The sequence below is a fragment of the Amblyomma americanum genome, chromosome 4 (assembly GCF_052857255.1).
Source record: "Amblyomma americanum isolate KBUSLIRL-KWMA chromosome 4, ASM5285725v1, whole genome shotgun sequence".
In the NCBI taxonomy this organism is placed as follows: Eukaryota; Metazoa; Arthropoda; class Arachnida; order Ixodida; family Ixodidae; genus Amblyomma; species Amblyomma americanum.
Genome location: NC_135500.1, coordinates 215308979 through 215335718, shown reverse-complemented (window position 1 = coordinate 215335718; position 26740 = coordinate 215308979). Strand labels below are relative to the sequence as shown.

The 26740-nt window shown below is 46.8% G+C and overlaps 1 protein-coding gene across 1 annotated transcript; it reads right to left on the bottom strand.

The window, feature by feature from the left end:
• Positions 1 to 1295: 1295 nt before the first annotated feature.
• LOC144129310 (clotting factor B-like) lies at positions 1296 to 26740 on the bottom strand. Its single transcript, XM_077663349.1, has 9 exons — positions 26461 to 26740; positions 23906 to 24115; positions 19588 to 19656; positions 17874 to 18143; positions 14199 to 14302; positions 10077 to 10183; positions 7453 to 7733; positions 4835 to 5007; positions 1296 to 2303 (listed from the first exon to the last, which is right to left on the bottom strand). Exons 1-9 carry the CDS (start codon positions 26570 to 26572, stop codon positions 2097 to 2099), a joined length of 1533 nt encoding a protein of 510 aa, XP_077519475.1. The 5' UTR covers positions 26573 to 26740; the 3' UTR covers positions 1296 to 2096.

The following is a 26740-nucleotide window of genomic DNA, read 5'->3' as shown; positions in this document are numbered from 1 at the left end:
CTGGGCTTTCCAGGCAGTAACGTTCGATTGTGGGAATTTTCTGTTTTCAGGGAATTTCCGATCCAGAATTGAACCTATTTTTACCCCAGCGGTGGTCACGTGGTTGAGCATCCGTCTCGCATGCGGGAGGTGCGGGGTTCGATCCCCAGTGCCGCCGGGTACCCACCGGTGATACAATGGGTACAAGCTTTCCCCTGCCTGGTGCTCGGCTTATGAGGGGGGAAATGCTTGAGAAATGGGTCTTTGACCCCACCTTGAGTAGAAGAAACAACCTTGTGCCATGGCGCCCTTAGGCCACAGATGCCCTTGCGCCATAAAATCCATCTCATCATCATCAACCTAAAGGGAAAGAGGAATCCTGAAGAGTTTTTAAGGAACTTTAAAAATTAGTTGCAAAATCGGGGGATCTTCTTCGGCAGGCGATGTTCTCACCTAGCGATAAAACTCACGGCTAAGGCAAGGCGCGAACCCAGCTCCAAACGCTGAACATAGAGGACGGAAAAAGCGCAATCGATGCCAGTGCGGAACATATTTCCTTACTGCCACCTTCGAGCTTTTCTCAAACAACAGTTTCAACCATTGCAACTTGGAAAATGTCTCAAGTAGTTTCGCTTCAAGAGAGCAGCGAAAAGGCACGGGATAAGATTGGTGCGGCGATCAGCACTGAGCCCCATCTTGCCGTCATACCTCCCAGAGCGCTAATGTAGTCTGAGTTGTAAAATTAATATACGAGATGCGATCTCATGGACTTCATTTGCGGTCTTGATACGTTCTCTTTTATTCTGATCTACTGAAATTGAAAATTTATTTCTAACATTTTTTTTTGTTCTGACGGGTAGCTTTAGGTGGTGATGGCAGCCGACATTTTTCACTCGTCACGCCTGCTTTCCATACGTGGTGCAGCGCGGGAGAGTAAACATTTGCAACAATATTTCGGTAGTAGTATTTGGAAAATTGCTCAAGCTTGGCGTTTGTCAGGCTCGACGAACTGCAATGAGTAATTGAAAAAAGTGCTTAAAAACGGTAAATGAATGGGTTTGGACAAAATGGTGCAGGAATAAGTGCCCAAAATAAACATATGGAAATTTTCCGTTATGGCACTTAACAACACTTTTTTTCCAGCTTTGTCACATGCAAATAGGCCAGTACTAAAAATGATTACACATATGTGACGCCCATTATACTTAGGACCTCAGTGCGCTGCTTAAATAGTTTTTTTTCATAATCAACACCAGTGGCGCCCTGTGGAGACTGCATGCTTACGTGAGCAGGTGAACACCGCATCTGTCATCTGCGTACGTTACGTGCTTGCAGCACCTTTCTTTTATTCTAATGTGCTCAAAAGACACCATCATTACACAAGAAATACGATATCTCTTTCAATGTCATTTTTTCACAATCGTGTGCAAACCTTACAATACTGTCATTGCTACAAACATTTTTCGCCTTCTGGCTGCTTTAAACCTAATGACAGCCCTTCAGTACAGACCTTACTCGCCCGAAACAAAAGAGCTCTCTGTCAAGAAGCCGCCACCGCATATAGTTCGCATCTTTTTTTTTTTTTCAGGAAGTAGAGGTTTTACAAGAATGCCAACTTAGCGCGCGCATCTCCAAACACAAAAAGAAATACTAAGAGCACGAACGCAACCCGACGTTTATAAGAGCCAGCCGTTTTCTTTAAAAAAGTGACAAGGCAGCCATCAGGTGTCTCTTGCCATGCGTTTTTATCTGAATACCACTTACGTCTCGTTTGACACGGATAGAGGCCTTCCTAAGTCCTGTAAAGTCACTTAAGAGACGCTACGCATGGAAACTACCGACCATGAATATGCATTGCCTCTACATCGCACATCTTCAGAACCCGAAAAGTCGCGTGACTCTATTATTACCTGCACCAGAAATACCTTAACGACTTGCTTGACTGCATACTTGTCACCAGCTTTTGCGGGCATAAAATGTCGGTCCTGTCGAATGGATACTGCAGCGCTTTCAACGCTGTCATTGAGTTCAGCTTCTAACACTGAATGTGATTTCTGCGCTGTCTGATGGCGCCGCTTCAGAGGTTGTTTCCGCGCACCGCTTGATTCGGCCGACGCTCAGATGAAGTTTGTGGAGAAGGAGTCTTCGGGAACGATCCGGGCCGTGGTGTTGAGAATCCACGGAAGGAAGTGTGACACCCTGCTGTACACCCCGGGGTAGGCGGCGGTTCCGCATCCGACGCCGAAGGATACAACGCCGATCACTTCGTAGGCTTCGTCAGCACGGCCCCCCGCGTTGACGATCAGGGGGCCCCCGGAATCTTGCTGAAAACATGACAGAACAGAGCGTTAGTAAATTATCCGCTTCCTGACGGACTTTTGCAAACGTACTTGCCTGTCGAGTCTGGAAAGGGAATCGATAAAACTGGCTTATCTGCCTTGTCACACTGGCTCGGACCTTTCACTGAAGTTCGAACTGCCTTAAAAGCACCCTGAACCACCTAAACCGCAAGAAATTCCTTGAAGACAGCAGGAGACATTAAAAGCCATAAAACTTGTTGCCGGGCTAGTTGGTGACACGTACTTGAATAAAAAGGTAGCGCGAAAAGTAAGACAACGGAAGGAAGACTCTACAAACACGAACGCGTGTGTCTTGTGGTGAAGCGTTCGTGTTTGTGGTGCCTTCCGTCTGTGGTCGTCCTTTTTGTGCTACCTTTTTATTCAATTAGGAGCCATGTGGACCTTAAAATAATTTTGTAAACATGCGACAGGAACAAAGAAATTCAGTGTGCAATATTTAGGCTTTGCCGTTTCTCGATCCCCTGCTGCGTTTTCTGTGCCGCTGGGAGCATCGTCGTCCTTATAGAAGAGCCGTAAGGAAGCAAGACCGTTGTGCGCTTTGTCAGCGCTATGTGACTTGGCTGAGGTGCTCACAGATCCGCCAGGTTAAGTCCACCTGCATTCAGTCTGGCACAAAACTGGACCTTACGCAGTGCAATGCCGGAACTCAGGAAACCTTTGTTTGCGGATTTGGAAAAATAATAGAAGATGCTCAGAAATGCGCATTCAATTTTTCTGGCCGTGTCGGGATCATCGTGCTGCAAGGATAAATCGCGGTATTATTTTCATTGTGAAAAGCCGCACGACCTGTCTCGCGATGATAAAGCACTTGCCACGAGCAGTATAGCCATTGACAACAGAACCAGGAAGGGTGAAGTGGCGACTAAAAATTACCCGTGGCTGCGTACAGCCACGAGAACGCGAACGAATGACGAGATAACGGGACGAGGCGCTGTCCTGCGCACTTTCGCGCCGGCGATTCCCTCGTTATTTGTGGGTTTCATGGGTTTATGTGGGTTTAACGTCCCAAAGCCACTCACGCTATGAGGGGTGCCGTAGTGAAGGGCTCCGGAAATTTCCACCACCTGGGGTTATTTAACATGCGCTGACATCGCACAGAACACGGGCCTCTAGAACTTCGCCTCCAACAAAATTCGACCATTGCGGCCGGGATCGAACCCGCGTATTTCGGGTCAGCAGCTGAGCGCCATAACCACTGAGCCACTGCGGCGGCTCCCTGGTTATTTCGTGGCCTTAGCTCGTGCAGCTTCACAAGCTTCACAGTGCCACCGGTGGTTTTTGGCCCCCGCGCTTATAATTTCAGGTTAGGTTCCCTTTGACTGTGCGCCCTCTTCTAAATCTCGGTGGTATAGTCGGAAAGCCTAGTAGTGAGGCTAGTGAGACACACGTTCAGATCGGGCGTAGCTTTAAGAGCCCCTCAAGTCCCAGGAGCGCTCCTCTGGAACCATCGCGTGTCCCAGCATATGCCTCGCTTACCTGTGCTGTGCGTATACGCTCTTCTAACGCGATTGTGTTAAGGCTGCCGTTGTGCAGGAAATCCTGCGTCGTCTCCGGCGTAGGTATCGACGTTGTGAGCGAAAAATTCCCCGAGAAGCAACCTATGTGGGCCACCTAGGCCACGTGACCTTGTGGCGTCATCACAAGCTGCCCACCGGATAGCAAGCACACTGACCACCGTGGCAGGTGGCTTTTAAATTAATGATTGGTCGCGAGAAGTTTCCCAGGAAGAGCAACCTGGTTCGCGAAAGCGCCACCGATGGCACCACCTCCCACCGCAAGGCCATCGCTTAGCCGCTGCACCACTGTGCCAGGAGCGGTACAAGGACTACCAGGGATCTATGAATGTTCAGTCGAGAATGACCAATTCCGCACATATGACCGTTAACACACTAAAGCTATCACGTCATAACCGTAAGGCGGAGATTAAGTTTTTTCTCTTATTTTGTTGGTAATGGATTCCCGTATTTCCCTATGTATACGATGTGTTCTTGCATTTCGACCACCTGGAGTTAAAGAACCGCAGGTGATCAAAATTATGCAGTGCGGCGTCCCTCATAGCCCGAGTCGCTTTGGGACGTTAATCCTATAAATCCACGCCAAACGTCCCATAATCCTGTTTTCTGAAGCCACTCAAACCTCTACATATTTTTCAATAGAGAATTGATATTCGCGACATTTAAATTTTTTTTCACGCTTCTGGCGGAAAGAACATCGGCTCGCTTGTCTTACAGTATACCTGTTTTTGTGACGACACTTCTACTACTCTTGTTTTTTTTTATGATAGAATTTGATTAAAATACCTCGTACCTGACGAGTGCTAATTCCAAGTGATCGCTTCACACGTTTCGATTTTTTTTCTAAATATATGTAGAAGTTTTTAATTCACGAGAAAATTAGTTACCCTGTCTTTTTTTTTCTGTCACACCGTAAGCAGTTCTTTATAACAGGAGCGGTAAGCTACAACGCATCCTTGAAAGCGAGTCCAGCTGTCTAACCTGGCACGCGTCTGCGCCTCCTTCTGTGGTGTTCCCGGCGCACACGAAGTGCTCGTTGATGCCAGACGGGAACTGTCGGTCGTAGCTGCCCAGCGAGCGGTAGGTTCGGTCGCACGCATCGTTATCCACCAGCGGCACCTGGGCCTCCTGGAGGGTCGTCTGCAGGGTGCCTCCTGCGTGCGTTTCACATTAGCACTTAGCAGTTTGCTCCAAAGCGCAAAAACAATGGGATCTTTATTTCTACGCCGACGAATACATCACGTTATCTGTGGGTTAGATCGGGAGCTCGAAGCTCTGCCTGCTTGCCGAAATACCAGGTGTTTCAAGAAAGCCTGCACTAATATTTACAAATGGGTTTTATTTATTTATTTATTTATTTACTTATTTATTTATTTCTTCGCAAAATATTGCAGTCTAAGAAGAGCAAGCTGGTACGAAGATACAGGTAAAAATACAAAGTGTTACCAATGCTATGGGAAACATAATTGAAACGTGCGCTTGGTTCAACAGAAGCAGGCACTAAAAAATGACATGGCACAACAAATTCCAAGTGCAGGAGAAGAACAAATTCAACAAGACAAACATTTCTATAACAATTTATATCAGTAAATCAGATTTCCACAACCAAAAATTAATGATAAACAGTAAGAGCATCAAATACGGAACTGCGCTTGCACAAGATTACAAAAGTGCCGCAATGAAATGTCAAGCTAGTATCAGGATTTTAACGCGCTGATCAGAGCATACTCAAAGTTTTCCGCAGCAAAGCTGCTGGAGGCAGTCATTCCGCTCAAGTATGGTGCGTGGGAAGAATGACTGCTTGAACAAATTTGTGCGCGCGGCAAATGGGAGCAAATCAAAGACATCATGGTGCCTAGAAGGACGCGGCAAAAATGTCTTGACATAAGTGTTTTAATTAAGATGTTGGGGCTTTTTTTAAGCCACAAAAAAAAATCTTCTCGTTTCCAGTGTGGGGATCTTAGTGTAGAAGAGGACCTTTGAAATAGAATCCGTAGCCCTATATTTATTCGATATAAAACTAACCGCATGTCTTTGCACCATTTCATCTTTTGCTTGTCCTTTACGTAGACAGGATGTCATACCACTGAAGCATACTCAAGTTTTGGTGGTATAAATGCTTTATAGGCTTGAAATTTTAATTCCGGGGCGCCTGTTTCAGTTGTCGTAAAAGGCTATGTTTGCGTGTAGCAGACGCGCAAATCTTTGCATATGTGTAGACCAAGAAAGGTTGTGAGCAACTGTAACTCCTAAGTATTCGTATTCATTGACTTCCTTTACGAGACTACCATTAATATTGTCACGAAGGCGACGACGAACTGTGCAGTGGCGCGGGCAGGAGCGCTCGCGCTAGCCATTAAATCACCTCATTGCTATCGATCATCGCGTCTCTTTCTTCGGCTGGCCGCCACGTAACAACATTGTACGTAAACTAATAGGGACCTTTTTGTTTGTGACACGAAATCGCACGGTTTTTCCATGCTACAGCGTCATACCGGACCTCCTGCACCATTCACTTATTTTTGCTAAACTGGTCAGTGAGTTCTTCAGGATCATTTTGACATGTTATCTGTTTGTAGAGAAGGCAATCATCTGCAAACAGGCGGATATTGACATCGGGATGAATTTGAATGGTTATATGGTAAAGAGAAGCTTTTGTGGCATAGCATTACCAGTACTGTATTTTCGGTCACACCTAATCAGTCAAGATTTATGTCCTCGAAGGAATTGCAACGGCCGAAGCAATATCTTTCTCAGTCGTGTTCGCTGCAGATTCCCTCTTCCCGTTCTGATGAAGGGGAGGTCCTTTATGTACATGCGTAAAGCATTGTCCCCGTTGTTGTTTCGGGTACCCAGTGCACTACATGCTTCCTTTCCGTAGGAGTTCAGCCAATGCTTGCCGCACTTCCCTGACCGAAATTTCAATAGGTAGTCTATATACACTGTTTGTGATGTTTCTGTAGACCAATTATATTCGTACGGGGGCGTTTTCGGTGCATGTTAAATACATCTATGTAGTCGGAATTCATCGGAAGCCCTCCACCATAGCTTGGCTCAGGCCGACCTCTAAACTTTTGCACGTGTAGCTGCTTGTGTTACGTTTACCGAAAGTGCGTGGTTGGGCGTCACGCTTGGTTTGCAGCATAGCGCGAGGCACGACCACCCTGGCTCTCTTTTTTTAGGTAAGGAAATGGCGCAACAGTTGTCTCACTTCTCGGTGGACACTTCAACTGAGCTGTGAGAGAAAGAAGGGAGGAGGGAGTGAGAGAATAAATATAGAGAGTGGCGCCGTAGTGGAGGGCTCCGGAATAATTTCGACGACCTGGGGATCCTTAGCGTGCACATGCATCACGCACCACTGTCGAACCCACAGGGAATGCACGGGTCATACGGTAGTTATCAGGAAAGGCGCGGTAGCAGTCTCACATTTGATAGACACCTGGACCGTGCCGTGAAGGATGGGATGAAAGCGGCAGAAGTATAAAAAATAACGTTTAAGTTCTTAATTGCTGAAAAAACGCGATTTTTTCATTAATAATCAAACTTCTTTAAGTATTAAATGATCTCCTCCAACTAACGGTGCATTCATGAGCACGCACCGAAGGCGTTGTGTCCCCAACCGAGCACCGTGGCCTCCAGGCCATGCGTTGCCGGCGGCAGCGAAGAGGCGGCGGCGTCCGGCAGGCAGGCGAACGACCGCTTCACGCTGCGGTGTCGCGCGGGAAATTCGAGCCGCAGCAGCGCCACGTCGTTGTAGTGGCGCCGGTCGTCATACTCCGGGTGGACGTGCACCGAGGTCACGTTCCTCTGCAGGAAGGTGGTGCCGCTCGTGTCCGAGATGTTGACGCCGCCGACGCGCGCGATGTACTTGGTATCGCTCCTGCAACCGCGGCCACACATTGAATCACCATCAGCAGCTGAAGTCGAACTTTTCTCTCGTGTGAGCGCCGTGGTGCTAGTGATTGGCGAGCAGTAAAGTTTTCCTACCAATCATTCCCGCGCGGTCATACGGGAGGGGAGGTGTATGAAAACTACCACCGATCCACACAGCTTTCTTTACATGAGAACGCTACGAGACTGACTACCGCTTTGCGCTGGCCAGTCATGATAACCAATGTATAAAGCGCCAGCCAATCCAGAAAGCTCTTACGTACGCGAAATTTTGAGTACCTCAGTGAAAGTTTTGCCATAGTGATGACGTCAATTCACACCAGCGTTGCCAACTGGTACGGCAAGAAACTGAAATAAGGTAGCTTTGTTTCTCTGTGAAAATAAGCTGAAAAAATCTGCCTTCTTTCTACTTGTGATTTAATAATGGCTGAACTGTAACGAGAGGAAAAATTTTGAGAAAAACATGCTTAATTTTTTTGGCAGAAACAATTTAGGTATGCCTTTGTCTTTTTGTCAGTACCAGAGCCAACTTTATTCATTTTTGCGCTTCTAATTTTGCTTCTGTGGCCTCCTTTGTGTCTGTTTTGCTGCACCTCTCTCAGAAAAGCACTTTCGGTGATGGGCGACTTCATCCAACCATATCATGATGTAGCATCTCTGCGATGCATCAAGTGCCTTGGAATGCCGTCGGGAATATCACGGGACGCTAACTCGGAACGTGCTACCATTACTGAATGTAAGCGTCGCGTCCCAGTTTGTTATTTCGGAGACGTGCATTCTAAGGAAAGCATATTTTGGCGCGCGCTCAGGCTATGCGCTGTTAAATGATTCACTGGTGTTTTGAAATCGACAGTGCAAACACTCTTTGCGAAACTCTGGCTGTGCGCGACTTGTTGGAAAACAGGCTTTGTGGCTTGAAGGACTGTTCTAGGCGAGTATTTGCTTTGATTTCATGTGATTTGGTTTGTTTATTTATTTCCACAAACAAAGAGGTACAAGGTTGTGGTGGAAAACAAAGGGAAAGGGATGCAACTAAGGCAGCTTGACTGGCCCCAGGTTCCATTTACGCTCAAGAAGCTGCCTTGCCATTTGGATCTTGTACGCACACCAATTGTTGCAGTCTTTTGAACACAGCACCTTACAGGCATCGCTGTCGTGAGCCAACGTGGGAAAAGACATGGCTCAAACACTCGTGCGCACGTTTCCGATGTCTGCCACCAAATGCAAAGGAAAGTTTCAATGTAGCAACACAGGAATTAAGAATTCGTGCGCTTCACACGCAGTAAGAATAGCGTTTCAGTAAAGCTTGTCAGCACTCAGTAAAATGTATAATGTGCCCTCTTTTCCTAGAGTAACCAAGAAACGGGGGTTGCTTCTCAGCCGCATAGTGGGCCCCTTACGGTACCCCTAAAGATGAGGAGATCTCGAAAGGCAAGCACAAGGGTTACATTTGGACTACACAGATTTCGAGCTTAAGTGGTCAAGGGCTCATCCACACAGCTAAGACACGCCATTGCTTGGCTACTTTTGGCAAAGGCGGTACCTTTCCGGCCTGCATGATAGTTTTGTTTTTCATATAACTTTGTGTTATATAAATGTAAATTTGGGAAAGCTCCGAAAAAATCTGCCATGTCCACTCCCCCCTCGGCTTCGAAAAGCAGGCTATTCTGGCTCCGCTAAACGTCGGAAAAGAATGGTCAGGAAGGGTTCGGGATTCGACACATTTAGAAACTAAAGTCGCAACCCACTTAATCCGTAAACATCAGGACCAGCATTGTGGTTCGAGATACCTAACTCGAAAAACACGCTTTCGAAAACTGGTTAGGGTAGCTTTCTCACGTTGCACATTGACAAAATTACGTCTTTTGGAATTTACTGCAGGAAATACTTGTGCAGTTCATGCGTTTTATGACGCAGAATACGTTGACGTTGTCTTCTTGGCGACAGCACGTGCGGAGACCGCTACATGGTTGTTCAAATTATCCAGCTAGTCCCAAGACAAACCAAACATGCTCATGCCCGTCGTCACTCATTTGTTAGTGTCTATTTGGATTTCCAAGCAGCATTTCCAAGCAGCACACATTTCCTCCATCGGCAACAATGAGCACGCGTGCAAATTCGTAAAGTGGGGCAGTACCGGCCAGACATTCACATGGCATAACTGGACAAGCGGGTTGCGCTTGTCCTTTGCCTTCCGTTCCAGACTCCTTTGCTCGCTTAAATTAAGCTCGTATTTGAAATTAGCAAAAAGAGTAGAAAACGCGACACTTACATCCGCAAGCTCAGCAAAATAAAAAATAACTAGCATTTTAAATATTTCTGCAATACTCACAGCGAGTTGGCGAAACAATGCGCAGCCGAGAGTACTACCCAGTAGGTGATGAGTGTGCCACCGCACCAATAGTTGCGAACGCTCACATCGTCTCGATATATGGCCACCTGTGCATAAGCAAGGAGCGTACATGTTACGGTACACTGGAGTCAGGTCTGATTGGAATCCGACCTGAATGGGGCTAATGTGGCGCGTATTTCAATGATAAAAACAGTGCCCAATAATTCGAATGCATGAGCATATCAAACGGTTAATTTGAGCAGGCTGCGCAGCCAACTTGCCCCGGCAGGCGAAGAACGACAGCTCAACGGTTCGTCTCTGGCCATAGAGTTTCTAGCTATCACCTAGAGGGAAAGCTGGCGCCACCATCTGTGCAAGTTTCTTAAAGGGCACTTCATCAACCATGGGAATGCCGGGAAGACAACGTATCGTAATTGTCTTGGTCATAAAACATAACTACAACTGCAGAAATATAAAGTTTCGCACATTATACGTTGCAATGAAGCGTTGTTTTAGAATCAATATCCCCTGAAATAAAATATGCTTTCTGTACGTTGCAATAAATAAGAGGCATAAACTAGCACCGAATTTGCCCATGGCGAGAGAGGACTTTCTCTTCATGGCGCCAAATATACCGAACCCTGGAATATATTTTTCGTGTTTAACAGACACGCTTTTTATAACACTACGGCGTTCCTCATAGCCTGAGTCGCTTTGGGACGTTAAACCCCCATAAACCATATATCAAACACTTTTAGAGCAAATATTGTTGAAAAAAAACTGTTAGTGCTTAAAACAGTACACTATAAAAGCTTTTGTTTACGCCTTCTGAAAAATATAAACTTTTCACTGGTGTCGTCGGTTCTTACGGGCTCAGCCTGATCGCCGGGAAGGTCCCGGAAGAAAAGGAATGAGCACATGAGAAAGCTTAACTACGTCACTTGTAGACCGAGTTTCGTCAGTGTCATTTAAAAAAAAAACAGTCAAATATTTATTTCGCACATGTGCTTGTATGCACGGAACACACCCGCGTGGTGTGGCAAAAATTAGCAGACGGTTTAGCATGGCTAAGCGCGGAATATCGTGTAGTAGCAAGGCGATTATTAATTACGGTGAAGGTCAAGACAATGTCATGTAAGGACACGTAATAACATGCCAAGACATGCTACTGTCAAGGTGATGTCAAGGTCATTTCAGCTCATGTCAAGGTCAAAAGTTTGTTCATGGCCAGTGGTCACGTCAGGGTCGAAGTTCAAGCCATGCTATGTCATGGCATGGAACGACTTAGTTGCAACTCGTGTATCAGAGGCTTCGGGGACGTATTTACGTACGCACGAAATCCGTGGGCTGCGGTTAGTAGCGCTACCGCACTAAAAGAAGGCAAAGCACACTTGCTGGCAAGACTTCAACCCGGGTTTCACCTCACTGGGAACGAGGCACAAGCAGTAGGAAAATGACGTGGTAATTAGCAGGTGCAATCTCAATCTGAAACTAATGAATATATTGTTACGGAGAAATACTATTTACATTTATTTACAAGTGTTGGGTGTTAGAATAAAGAGTCCCTAGCAGGCAGCACCAACACGAACAGGGAGCTGCATTAACTTCCTCTTCTTCGTTCGTCCTTTCACGCGAGAGGCCACTTCGTCTTCCTCTGCCACTTCGTCGTAACATGACTCCCGGCGGCACGAGCGCCGTCTCGGCGCTAGGCCGGTGATCGAGAAGCGACGTGGTAGGGCTTGAGGCGCATGACGTGAACAATATCGGTGGGTGGTCTGCTTGATGAGGATGCAGGCGTATGCGAAGCAACTTCATACGTGACGTCGGTGACCTGACGCACCACACGATAAGGGCCATGGTAGGGGGACAAAAGTTTTTCAGAGAGACCGACGCGGCGGGAAGGAGACCACAGAAGAACGAGCGACCCCGGTTCGTAAATGACTTGGCGATGGCGATTGTCGTACAGGGACTTCTGTGCTTGCTGGACGCCTGGAGCCGTCTACGGGCGATTTGGCGAGCGTCTGCAGCTTGAACAATGGCGTCACGGGCGTAGGCGGTGACGGGACGGTCAGCAGATGGGACAAGTGTGTCCAAAGGCAGGGCGGCGTGCCTCCCATATAAGAAATAGAAAGGAGAGTAACCAGTTGGTGTCCATACCGGGAAGTGTTGTAAGCGAACGTCACGTAGGGCAAGGCGAGATCCCAGTCTTTGTGGTCGGGGGAGACGTACATAGACAACATGTCTGTTAATGTCCGGTTCAAACGCTCGGTTAGTCCGTTCGTCTGCGGGTGGCATGCTGTGGCAATCTTGTGCTTGGTTGAACATTAGCGCAGGATGTCAACAACTCGAGACATGAAATAGCGTCCGCGGTCCGTGAGTAATTGACGAGGGGCACCATATTGCAGCTAAGAAGTGAACCACTCAATGTATACGCTAGTAGACTGAGTGGCCAGCAAAGGCGCCCAAATTGCAATAATGCTCGAGAAAACATTCGGCACGGACACTTAAGACTGCTTACGTGTGGGAATGCGAAAGCATTACTGTCCCTGAGTGCATTCACACCCGGCCACACACACGTGTGTATGGCACCACCCGGAACGCTTCAGCAGACAAGGGAATGGAAACAGGTGCTTTCGGTTACTGTTGGCACCCGGAACGCTGTACGAGGAACGGTCCCACCACAATTTTGCTATGAAAATTGGTTCTTATGGAAAGGAAATGTCGCAGTAACGGGGTAGGGGACGCGCGGCGGTGAGGTGTCGCCCTCATCGGTTGCGAGCTACTGCTACCAGCGATTTTTAAATATTTTTTTCTAAATTATGGGCTCCACGCGGAGCTTTCAAATCTGACTCGAATACCCACAAAGACCACCTCTACAGACCTGTTGCACTAGAGTATGCCCATTTAAATTAAATCAGGGTTCCTCTAAGGGAAGAGGTAAAAAGTCTGGGAAGGCATACGACCGAAGGCGCGCTTGTCGCAAGTTAGCCTCCAACCTGACTAGCCCTCGCAAGCTATATGCAACGAGAAATCATATGAAACCACCAGGAATTAACGCTGTACGACAAACGTTCGCGTCGCAATTTTGGTACGAATGTTGTCGGGAAAACCGAAGCCACATTGACGTCGGCCAGTGGGGCTGTATATAGAAGAACGACATGTACATGATTATTTGAAATGGTGGTGCTCGGCTTGCCGTGTACGTCATACACCCGCTTGATTACGGCACCCTATTTTTGTTGCCATCGCTGGGATTTTCTTTACCAGCTGCGAGTACAACCACTAACACACGCCACCGCATTTTCTCGCAATGGGACTATTAATGTTTTCCCATTAAAAATGATTTGGTAAACCTAAAAATAAGCGAAGATAAAGCAGATTCAGCTGTTCGGCTTTTTGAACAGCGATCTCGTCTGTGTGTGGCCCTGAAGATCCGAGAGCCAAATGAAAAGGACTGCATACACGAATCATAAACCACTTTGCGTGACCTCTGGACTTTTAATCAGTCATTTTCTACAGCCGGCGATGTCTAGATACTGAAAAGTCCTCGAAGCCTTTGCAATGAGATTTCATTTTTGTTTAAGGAGCACGATTTCGTGGGTCAGATTTGTGGCCACACTGGCCAAGTCTCTATGGAGGTGAAAAGCAAAAGCGCATGTTTATTGCGTAGTATGTGTTAAAACACTTGATGTGGTCCAAACCAATATTATCTTCCCCAATGGCATTTCTCGTAGCGTAGAGGTGAGTTTTTTGGAGGCGAAGGCACGCACTTGGAGACAAATCGAAAAAGACAATTTGTTTTTGAGCTAGTTGGTGCCTCGTGATACGTGTACGTGTCTTCTTTACTGTGTTGCGCTTATTTGCCGTCTGTAGTTTCCTAGGGAAAGACTGCTGCCTGAGAAAAGATTGGCGCCCTTCCGACATCGTTATAACGAAACTGTACTCATAATGTGCCATCCTGGTGGGCGGCGATATAAAGTTTTCGCTCACTCAGTCGTAGCCAGCTCTCCGAGCTCTATGCAACAACTTCCCCATCTCCTTTTTTTTCAGCTGGCAGTATTCCTTTGCATGCCGCATTTTTTCTACAGCGCATATGGAGCGTAGCCCAAGCCCTCAACTTACCATGAAGGGATATTTTCCGAGGTTGACAGAGCGGCCTCTGACCACGGTGGGAGAAGCCCTGAAAGCGCCGAGCCGAGGGGGTTCGCCTGTCGACTTGCCACAATCTGCAGGTAGTTTTGAATGTTTAAAAAAACGAAAATTCGGAGAAATTTCTTGAAATATTAAAACCGTCATATTAGAAGCTACTAGCTAGAAGAAGTTTGAGTAGAAGCTGATGGAGTGTATAAACAACATAGCATCTATAATAGAAGCTCATATCTACAAGGACTCCTTAGCGGCTATTAAACAACTCAAAAGAGTCACGAAGACAGTAGGCATCACTCAGCAGGTACATGCTCTCAATATGACAGTATTGAAACGCATTCAGATGCATTGGGCACAAGAAGATACTCACAATGTTGACCAGAGTAAAGCAGACACCCTCACACACCAAGCCCCAAATACGAATGCCTTTCCCTATGGCCTCCCTTTTGATCTCCGCTCCGGTCTTCCCATCTTACCGTCCTCTATAAGAAGTGCACGTGCTTTGATTCTCCCGTGCATTTACCTCCTTCCTGATGACTAAACCAGACTGGAGGCGGTACAGGGATGAGGGCTGGGGCCGCCCTTAACCCGTCGGTGACGTGCCGATGGGGCTCTCAAGAAGATGCAGTGCCCAGCACATGTCCCATATGTTGCACGGCGACCGCGGAGGTGGATCTTCGCCGCCTTTTGTGGACGTGCCCAGGAACGCAGGACTCAAGAAGACGAGTACTGAAGGCTGGACTTAGGGCTACCAGGGAGGAACACCTTTCCTTGTGGCTAACGGACAAGACGAAGAGCAAGAGCCTGCTCAAGTTTCTGGATGAGAACAGTCTCCACGGCCTACTTTGCCTTATCTACAGCCTCTGTAAATGCTGCATGGAAAATCTTTGATTAAAAAAAAAAAGCCGCGATAACGTGCAATGCACGCTTTAATTTTCAGACATTGGTGCGCAACGCATTTCGTGAACCAAGGCACAATATCTTTAGTTGTTTTTTTTTTTTTGAGATGACACAATCTGTGGTTTATGGCGGTGGTTTCTTCTTGCTATCAAACATGAAAATGTGGCTGGTCGGGAAGAAATTGTAGTCTAGTAAAAAACACATTACAGCCCTCATCACGTATTTTATTGCCGCAGACAATGGCTACTATTTTGACTTGGTGAAGAAACTGAAAAATTGATGATCGGGGTGTTTATGCCTGATTGAAGACCATGTTCGGAAATATTATAAGTTTAATTTCTAGCAAAAAGTGCGTAACTCACATTTTTTCATTTATTAGATCTCTTTTGAATGTCGAACGCATTTTCTGAGCTGCGTTTCTTGAGCTTTCTTTTCGTGCCTATTATTGCCTTCTTCCCACGTTGACGACCAGATGTGCGCCTTGTTCAACATTTCTTTTTTATTTATTTCTTCAACATTCGAAACAGTGGAAGCTTTCCATTCTTCTTGCTCTGCCTCTACAGACTCACTAGCAAAATCAGCAACCACCATTGTTGACGTTGGTCTCTGTTGAAGTGGCACATACCCCCAATGTGGGATCGGCACGCGGGCGTTGCAAATTAAAACAGGAAAAACACATCGACGTAATTAAGTTGCAGTCATTGGTAAATTTTAGTTAAAAGTAAACAATTTTGAAGATTATAACTAACAAAAGAATCTGCCTGATGCAATGATATAGTTGTGAAGAAAATCGCATACTGGTTTTAGGACATATCCTCTGGCGCTTGCCCCAAAGGAGATAAGAACCGGAATAGAAAGAGGAAATTCTAATCGAGCGGACTGGATCTCTAAATAAGATCTCTGCAGCGGAGCAAACCGCCGCCAGGAGAGAAGAAAGTGATCAAGTGATCCATTTTCACCAAATGCTTCACAAAGGTTCGAAAGAGAGAACACCGCTAAGTACAAATAAAGATTTAATCGTGGTATGGTATTCTTCAAGGCAAGAGGTTCATGAAACACCTCGCATTTCTGTGAACTGCATAACCGGAGGCTGCAAGGGAATGCCGAATGCTGAAAGTCCGCTGTAGCAAGGGGAGGCTCATGACTCAAGGAGTGCAGATGCTGGGAACGCTGAACGCAGGCTATTGTCAAGTGCACAGTGTCTGGAATAAACTGGACCACAGGCCCGCAAAGGGCACATTTTAATCAGCCACTGCACTGATTCAATGCCGTAAATAGCCATGTATCCGGTGTAACTGCAATTCTTTAACGTGTAGTGGAATGAAAAATCGAAGGGTACGGCTCAGAAGAGCGCCCCTCGAGCGCTGTCAGGACAGAAAGCCTGTCAGCAAGTATAATGGCCTAAAAAACATTGCAAGGGATTTTCTGCGAGGTCAACTCAATCGGGAAACTCTGCAGCAAGTGCAGGCGTATTATGAGGGGCCCGAAATGAATAACTCAATCAGGCCCCGCAACAAATGCCAATAGCTGCCTTTTCGTTTTGCTGGGGGGCATCTGTGAAAACTGCAGTACGGGTAGGGAAATTGTCGAGACACTCCTCTACAAGCCCGTTTAACAATTTGGCAAGCAAATTTTTTGCTTATCTGGGGAGGGTGTAGCCAAACTCGACTGCAGCATCAGTCCGCAGGTGTTGAACCTGAACTAACGTACTGACTGTGACTGAAATTTGCGACGGCAGAGAAATTGTGAACACAACCTGGGAGCTCATAGCTAAGCCAACTAATACCGGAGAATACCGCCGGGTTCGTCCTAAATACGGGGCTAGGAACAAGCCTTAATCCTCTTAGAAGCTGAAACCGTGAAATCGGTGGAAACTCGTCTCAGACATCACATGAGCTCATCAACGGGCTATATAAAGGGTGCTCAGAAATAAGCTTTACGGATTTCTTCAAATTAGGCACTGAGGGGTGCCTTTAAAATCACTTCTCCACATAAGTTATGCGGCCAGGGTGCCACAAACTGAGATGATAATTGTAACGGTCAGGCACCTAATGAACTGAAATCTATTTATAAACTTCTTAGCCGCTGTGGCTACCGTCGATCTGTGTATTTGAAACAGAGGCGGTCGCCTTTGATAAGCGCTTCCAAAAGCTTCCACTGATTTCCCGTGAAGACGCATGCAAGGTAGTGGTAATCGACGCGAAACTCCATCCTAGTGTGGCGCAGCTGTTGGTTCGGGATTTTCGTCCCTTTCGATAGCCGAAAGTGGAATGGAAACAGTTATCAGCGTCACCGTTCTCTCGCTGCGCAGTTCCCGGACCAAACGACGCGAAACGCCAGCGGGAGGTTCGCGCCGATCATCACTAAGCGCCACCGCCTTGCATGCGCATTTACGCGGAGCAAGCTCAAAATTTGGACACGAATATCTCGGAACACACTCGTGCAACGAGAATTCTACAAAATGGAGTGGTATAGGAATAGGACTGCCTCTTAGTTCCTAATACAAACATGCCCACTTACTCAAGCCACAAAAAGAAATAATCGATTTTAGTTAATTAGGTACCTGAGGGTGACAATGCTGTCTCACTTTGTGCCCCCGTGGCCGCATACATCACGCACCACTCAGTGCCTAATTTTAAGAAATCACGCTCTGTATGAACTCCGTGAAAAATTGCACAACACTGAGAGGCAATTAATTGTTTTCGGTTTTGATGAGCACCTTCCGTTAAAGGAGTAGGCGAAGCCACTTACGTCTGTTGTTCTCCAACTTGAGCAGTAGCATGCGCAAAGCGTAGTCGGTAGACGCATTCGGCGCGTCCGTGGGCGACGGCGTAGTCTCGGCGGTGTCGGGCTGCGGCAAGCCATCCAGCGTAGGGCAGCAGGCGTACGGAGTGGTACCGCGTATGTCACACAGCGGCGGGAAGATCTTGCGCATCACTTGCTCGCGCAGAGCTTCGCAGCCCTCCATCGGCAGGCACCTGCCTTGCTGGCCCGATGGTGTCTCGCAGGCAGCGGGAGCCTCTGAGCAGTGCAGAGCGAGCATCAAGAAAATGCTGACTTTGCATCCTTTGACTTTGCATGGAAAGGTCATTGCTGTCTGTAGAGTCTTCGTGTACAGGTAGCATTTAATGGCAAACGCTATTTTTAGGAAAGTGCTCCAATCATTCAAACTTATCTGGTAGTTGCAATCTTTTTTTTTAATTTTACATCTATACACAAAAACTCAAAGACCGACCAGCACAAAGCAAAAATCTCTCTCCATCGCAACATCGACTTAATTCAGTAGAGTCAGTTCTTGGGCTAGTTGGTAATCTTGATTCACGTTCATAGTATTCCAGCGCAACGGCACATAACCAAAGAAAATAAGACGGAAAAGAAGGACGAACACAGCGCTGACTGACAACTGTTTGTCAGTTGTCAGTCAGCGCTGTGTTCGTCCTTCTTCTTTTCTTTGTCTATGTGCCGTTGCGCTGGAATACTATGAACGTGAATCGACTTAATAATTACGAAAGTCTAGCCAGTCAAAATAAGATGTGGCCCGATAGGCGCCATCTTCAAGTCGCGTAATTCTTTATCTCATGTGACGTAAAGTGGCGACATTTTCAAGTCACGTAATTTTTTGCTGTTTTGTCTAAAGGCTATATTCTATAAGGTTCTCCGGTATCAAGTTATATACCTGTCATGACAACTCGCCGCCTGCAACAGATATCCAATAACATTGTGACTGTGTGCAGTATGACTTTCACAAACACTGCAATACTAAATGGCGAAGTAGATGCCGGCAACAGCCGCGGAGCTGACGCCCTTTAGATCCGTGCTTAAAAAAAAAACACATTACCTCAAAAATCGCGTTAATTCGTAATGAGGCAGAAGCAAGCCGCGACAATCGCGTTTACAAGATTATTTCCGGCAGGCACACTGTTCAGCATTATTTGAATGTGGCAATCGTCTTTAATTACCGATAACTGGTGAAAGGTTATGGAGACTTTGTTTTTATTTTCGAAAACTGGATCCAGAGACTCGTGAAAAAACAAAACCCGTGCGTTTTACATCCTCTTTATCCACTGAACGTACAAAATGCTTCCTCTTTGTTCCAGTCATAATATAACGGCCACAGGCTGCCTCTGTCCACCTTGCTTTATTCTTGCAAGGATAAGTTACAGTTAATGCTGTTCGATTGTGACGGTACAAAACAAAATAAAAGCTCGAGGAAGGAAACCGGAAAAAAAGGCTCACAACTGGCACTGAAATGTGACCAACTATAGAGTTATAGATGAGGGCGATAAAGCATTTCAAAACTGAGAGCCGTGCAGACTCTGCATGCACCCAGTGCGGACTGTATACGGGAAATTATGGCAGTTGAAATGGCTATCAGTTCTTTTCGTCAAATACACGATCGCAACGGGGAAGCTAATGAAGTCGCCCTCGAGAAAGGCGTTTTTGAAAGCAAGAGAAATAGTTTTACCTTCGGGTTGTGCCGCAAGCATCACCGGGGCATGCGCTGGTTGACTCTCGTCAGGAGGACGGGAAGGCTCTGAATGGCAAAACGCTTGCTTCAGATATCTTCGAATCGAGTAGTAAAGCTTATTCTCGAGAAAGATTGTTTGGCGGTAGTGTCCATGGCAGTGACAGTAACCGAGCAGCCGCGCCGCCGGCCGGAGCTGGCTTGCAGCCGAGTGATGGCTATGATTGTAAACTGGCTTACGTAAGCCTGCGTCCTCGGGGCTCAGCATTACAGAACTCCGAAGGCGCGAGACTGCTGTCACCCAGTTCCCACTCGCAGCCGGGAAGCACCGCAACGCCGCCTCTCGGCTGAGAGCCCGCTGTCGTCGCGGCTGCTAGGTTACTTTTGGCAAAGGCGGTGCTTTAATGCCGACGAAAGACCACCAAGCAATCCACATTATTCAAAACCCAAAACTTCGCGGTTCCTCGCTGTTTTTCTTCTAGCACGTTAGAAGAAATATGTCTGATTCCAGTTGGTGAAGCCGGACGTTTTTGCTATGCTTAAAAGGGAACAGCGCCAACACAGGACGAAAAGAGGAACATAGACAACTCAGGCGCTGACTTACAACTGAATAAACATCAGTTGTAAGTCAGCGCCTGTGTTGTATACGTTCCGCTCTTCGTCAGGACTGTGTTTGCGCTGTTCCCTTTTAAGCAATGTTAAACCAACTAGCCCGCAACAACACCCTCGTAAGTTACCGCTATCCTGTTTCTCTCCCAGGAGTGCCTAATTTCGGTATTATTTATAAAAACCAGTGGGCTAGTGACAGATATACGTGTAACTCATACAACTAGCTACTCAGTAGAGATTTAAAACACTATAAAGTTAGGTTTCGCGAGATTAAAAGCTCGCAACGAGGCTCAGAAATTAGCTCACACATACGCGAGAAGTGTTGCCGTCATAGCTGCTGTATCTTGTCTTCAACTGTGACAAAGCATCGCTTCTTCATAAATGTACCACGCATGTACGTGGAAGATTGAGCGGTGTGTGCCTTTTTGTATTTTTGTCTTTAAGCGTCTCGATCTCACTGGGGTTAATGCCCATGAAGGTAAAAAACCGACAGGTCAAACAACAAATAACTCGCTGCGGGCTTTCAGTTTGCTTTGAGATCATCAAGTCGTAAACAAGGCAGATGTTCGCTCACTTGACAAACTTGCGCACTTTGCTGCATGAACGAAATGCCAAGGATTCGAAGGACACTGCTCATCTTGAGACAAGTCGAGCTTTCTTGGCCGTCAATTTTAATTGCGAGGCAACTGCGGAATATTTCAAGATTGTGAACATATTGGTAGGAATGGTGTAATCTTCCGATGCATAGCAAGGTATTGTTTTCAAAATTTGTCCTGCGCTTGCACCGAGTAGTTAATGCTGCCATAACAAATTGGGTGCGTTTCTGACAACAAATAGCAGGAACCTACGAGCGTCCCGAGGAGGGATCTGCGGCTAATTGTTTGCCATGGTGCAGTATGAAGATATGTGAAAAAAAAATTGGCGGGGGTGTGATTACCCTCAGTGTGATTAGCCAATGCTACGACAAGAGGACTTGTCTTCATTTGGTCAAGGCGTGTGGGCAAAGCGCTCGTCATTGGCGAAGGTTAAATAGGCCCCTCGCTACGAGGAACAAGTTTGGGTTGGGCCGGAAGGTGCGATGTGGGAAGGATAATGGGATGTAGAGCGTGAAGCTGAAATCTGTTGTCCAGGCGGGATAGTTGGTAAAGAGGATTAACCGATTTACCTGCAAAACTGTGAAAGAGAAATATACGCCAGCTCAACAGAAAGGAATCCCGGGGTTGGCAAGGGTGGAGAGATAGCTAACGTGGGCTTGAAAGACTGTGTTGGCGCATGCGCAGCTGCGACAAGGGGCATGGTAGGACTGGTTGCGTTGGCCCGGAAAAGCTAGGAGAAAGCAAGCGAGCAGCACGGCAGGGCAAAATATTATGAAGCGAAGAAAACAGTCCAAAAATTTAAACAACGGGGGCGAAGAGAGAGAGCGAAAGAAAATGGGCAGGAGGAATGCGAGAGCCAAGAGTGCCTGATAAACTACAGCAGGAAGTGCAGAGCGTAAGGTAAATAGGATCTAAGCTTCACAAACCCACCACCCTTCCCAATAATGAACGCCTTGCACAGACTAAGACAAGTCCTCGTGTCGAAACGTTGCCTAAGCAACTTGAAGCTGGCCCCCTCAACCCTTGTTCACTGTGTTTTGGGATACGCAGAATGTAGTGTTTTTAAATTTAGAGCAGCTGTGTCGTGTGCGATTCGATGCGACATTTTTTTTCGTTTTTTTCATTAAATGCATGAATTTACTTGAACGATGCTAGAAGCCAGCGCGAACAAGAGTAAAGCATGGCCTAGAGCATCTATCTGCACGCAGTTAACCATCCGATCAGCCATGCCTCGTAAAAGCTTTTAGCCTGTAAGGAGGTTGTTATTTTAACCTGACATGTACTTTTAAAAGCGCCGCCGTTTTGCCCCAAGAAGACACTTAATCTTCCTTTTTAAGCCGTGTACAGAAGGTTATTTAATTCCTTGCAGAACCATTGCTTGACATTTATACAAAAGGAAAGCTATTTGCCCCAGAAATGGCTATAGGTATTTTCTGTAAACAGTTTGATGTGCTGGGACATACAGTGCACGCTGCAATTTCAAAATCAAGCTAAGTGACATGGAATGGCAAAAAGTGATCGCAATGTGTTAAGTTGAGTTTTTTTTTTTTTGTACGGGCGGCAATGTTTCAGCTGCGTTAAGCAACCGGTACGCGTTCTTTCATTGCACAAGGTTTTGGACTCATCAGCAAGAGCGAGATAATAAGAAACGTACAAAAGTGTGTTCATAATCGCGTTACTTCTGAATTTATTCCTCGGCACTTTCTCCCTGGGGACTTCCCCATAAAGCAACGCAATCACACTTCCTTCGTGAAGGGCCTTTCAGAAATACGAACCGTAGTTGACAACGCTTGTCTTATCGCGTCTGTATAGGCATCCGGACCCGCTTGAGTCGACTTGCGCTGCCGACATCTGTGGGATTTCCATTACAGCTTGTCGCGTGAAGAGACACATTCAGTAGAATATTCACCCTTTCAATGTTTGCGAATGCATTTCGCGCGCACAGACAATCATTTTGTTGAGTTTCTTCTGTTACCAGCACTTATGCGTTCCTTCTATCTTCTTGACTGAAAACGACGTCCTGACCATTAAACATTTTTAGTGCGAAATCACAACTTAACAAGGTCCTAACCAAAGAATCTTGTGTAGGCAATGGGAGGGTGACCTTAAGGGTCCAAACCTAGCATAGCAATAGCTCATGCAGAAATAAAGTAAATAATGCCGCGACTGGGTTTCGAGCCCGCCGCGGCGCGAACAGATCAGCTTGGCTGGCCACTGCACGAGAGACCTATGCTATTGCCGCAGCCGATCGCGCCTCGTGTTGAACTGCAGCACACTCGCGCTGTGCATTGCTCATCGTCGTCTTCATCAACTTCCATGTGCGACGCGAACAGATCAGATCAGTAATTAACCTCGATGAGAGCTTGACCTGAGTCTGATATCGTCGCCAGAGGTGCCGACGACCCAGCAATGAGACAATCAGGCTAAACACACGCTTTCGCACGTCTACTCGATGAAACTACATTAAGACCCTAACACCTTTTATTTTTCCTCCGGGGGATCACTTGTTCTCTTGTAAACAGCGCAACGGCTCGAAGCCAAACAGAAAGGGACAAACCACAGCGCGCTTTGGCTTCGAGCCGTTGCGCTGGTTTACAAGAACTATGTCTGACCAACTCGCCCACCAGTTCATGTTGTACTTGTTCTCTGTCTTGCGTCAAAGCTGAAAGCTCACGCATGCCTCTAGGTTAAACCGGGACAAAGAAGCGCGTGAGACAAAATCTCTGACATGTGTGGCCAGTCCCCCTCGTGGGTATGTGCCACCCAAGGACACAGCAGCAGCAACAACACGGGTACATCTTCGGTCTATACTTGGTGGTTCATGCTTTTTAAAACAGCGCCAAAGGTGCTGACGAAGACAGATGAGGACACAAACGTACGCAACGATATGGCCAATTCACCGGCGAATTCAGTTGCACGTCATTCTAGGACTGTCGTATAAGTTAGGTAGCGTGAGTGTATACATTGTTTATAATTTTTTTTCATCGGATTAAATATTCCTGATTGCTTTTGCATGCACTAGAAACGAGCGAGTGTGACCTTGAAGAAGCTGGCATCAAGTGGAAACAAATGAGGAGCCAGCGCTGTTTACTGCCGGCTCGCGGTCAGCTCACCAGGCGCGGTCGTTGAAGTTCGGCTGGCACGCCGTTCCGCGAGGGGGCAGCACACGATGGGCAGCAGCAGCCGGACTCCGCAGAAGATGGGGAACTTGAGTCTGCCGATTTCGCTCAGCGACTGCAGGCACTCGTGCACGGGCATGCAGAGACCGTCGGTGAGCTCGAAGTCTCGCGTGGGGTGCCTCGCGCGGCATGGCTGTTTCTTGTCTGCGCAATCGCCAAATCGGGTGCGTCACGAGGCATACGGCAAATGCGACTGCAGGTAGGCTTCCCGCCGCGGAGCTGTGATAAGTGCTGTTGCGGTTGGTCGATTACTGACACAAGTGTTGGCTAACCCTCCGACGAGCACAGAAGTCTCGGCACACGGGACATCCTCCGGCCTCTGTCGCTTGGGTCCTAATCAGTATACCCATGCACTCGGCAGCAGTATGCTCACACCGCCACCCAGCCTCAAAAAAAGATAAAACAAAAAACCTTCATGTGTTTTTAATCATTTTTTTATGGGGTGCACTGGTATCTTCAATGATGAGGCGGGAAAAGTAAGATCTCGCCATTAGTCGGCGCTCATGTGACAGCGATTAAATTTGTTAGTCGCCTTTCGTCGTTTCCGAATTTCCAAACACACGCGCAGCGCGTTGAATGCGAGAGTTTACAGGTTCTCGTCTCGATCAGATATCAGGTTCGGATCCACATTACACTAACTGACGACTAATGCGATGGAAGAAACACTTTGTAAAGCCAAACTGGGGGAAATGCGACCATCTTGTGCCCTTCATCTGGAAAGCAGGGCAAGCCAATTTGTTTAGCATTTATAATGAATGATCCATAATTACGGTATCGCCTGTGCTGTTCTCCTCGGTATTCGGGTTTTAATTCATCGTCAGCAGAGCTTGCACAGAGGAGGTGCGCATGAGTTAACTCGTGGACCGTGAGAACGTGCGTACGCAGATCATTAGTCGCTCATGCAGCGAATTATATGAATCAAGAATGGCAGTGCGAATGCTACGTGCACCAGCAAATGCGAATATGCGCAGTTTGATTTACATCATCTCCAACTCACTGAAAGCACATAAAAGCTGAACTGCTTCCAGTAGAGCGATAAACGAAAGCATCTTTGAAATAGTTACCAAACGCAACCAGGTGATCGTCACAATGTCAATGAAAATGCGAATGTGAGCAGATTGGTTACCACCGTGACTATCGCAGCTACACCTGTTATATGGCTGTATTCGGAATATATTTTGGTGTTTTTGTCACTCTACTGATTGCAATTCAATTTTTAAACGCTTTCAGCTAGTGGGAGATCATTCAAGTTTAAATAAAGATAAGGGCTAATCCCAGTCCAGGCGGGTTTGTCTCATCTCGCTGCTTGAAGCATTTTTCATTTATTTGTTTGCTATTGTGGTCTGTTGAGCTGCATTGTACAGCAAGGTGGACACTATGTACCCATGCACATCAATATTTAGACGATTAATCAAGATCGAAGGTGAGCCCTGTTTTTAAATTTCTTTAATCGATAATGGGGTTCGAAATATCGAACGCCAAAAATACGCATTTCACAGCTCGTTGCGTTGGCTTTCCCACATTACCGAATTATAAAATGGCGTCGCTGCGCGAGTTATCGAAGCCTAAATCAAGTCAACTACTTCTACGTCATTAAATACACCAATTTCACCTGTATCTGACGCATAAGAAGTGCGAAAGGCACTCCATTTTATAGATACGTATTGCGAAAAAGCCAACTGTACGAGCTTGAAATGTATATTTTGACTTTTGATATTTCTAACCACATTGCTTATTAGGAAAACTTAAAAACAGGGTTCACATTTTGATCTTGACGGTTATCAATTTCGCATATAACCTAGCCCCCTAAAAGAAAAAAGAACAATGTTTATTAGTTAAGTTAATCGTCTAAATATTGGTCCATACCAGGTACATAATGTTCACCTTGCTGTACAATCCAGCTCAACAGTCGGGACAGACGTGTATCTCACAGTTTTTTAAATAAAGATCTGTAAATGTTAAAATACATAACCCTTTATGTATCAGTATAAAGCGTCACTGTTAGCACTATCTTCCACATAAACCAGGAACCAAGGAAACACAGATGTGATAAAAGCCTCCTTCGACACGGTTTTGGTACTATGCGGTGATAAACCGGTCCATTCATAAACCGATCCATCAAAAACGAATAACGGTTTACGCTACGCTAAGAACAAGTTCGTTTTTCAACCGCAGGTCCTTGTCGTTAAAACGTAGTGCGGTAGCTCCAAACGTTTTTCTTTCTCTATGATCGAAATATCTTCTTTTCTTTTTTTGACGTTTCAGGACGGCGCCGAAAACCATGCACTTCATCCCCAGGGGCGTGAGGGAAGTCCCTGTGTACAAGCAGAGATCCTCCTTCTTTCGGGGCGTTCAGTGACCGGTTCATCGCAGAACACACAAAACCACTGTTCCCCGGAACGGGGCGACACCTCACGCTGTTACCCATTCAGAAGGTCACGCCGAAGGCGCACCGCACCATATCAGAAACGAACAAGCGTTGCGTTTACCTCTCGCGGCTTCCGCCTCCTCGTGCAGGCACACCGACAGGAAAACCAGAGAGAGGATGAGCAGCGGCGCCCAAGCACGTGCTCGTCGCGCACGCAGGCTGATCGTATGCATGGCGTCTCCTCCGCTTCCTTTCTCCTGCCTCCTTTCCCGGTTCCGGCCGGCGGCGGCCCAAGAGGTGTCGGCGCTGCAACTCTGACGTTACCCGCCGCTCGTCGACTCGGTACGGCGTCGCGACTCAGCGGCCTTTCACACGGGACGGCAATGGTCGTCTCACTACGC

Coding starts and splice junctions, on each gene's coding strand:
- LOC144129310 (XM_077663349.1), bottom strand. CDS start 26,572: ATGCATACGATCAGCCTGCGTGCGCGACGAGCACGTGCTTGGGCGCCG. Junction 18,144..19,587: donor GCTTGCGGCACAACCCGAAG/GTAAAACTATTT, acceptor TGCACTGCTCAG/AGGCTCCCGCTGCCTGCGAG. Junction 7,734..10,076: donor CATTGTTTCGCCAACTCGCT/GTGAGTATTGCA, acceptor CCGCGGTTGCAG/GAGCGATACCAAGTACATCG.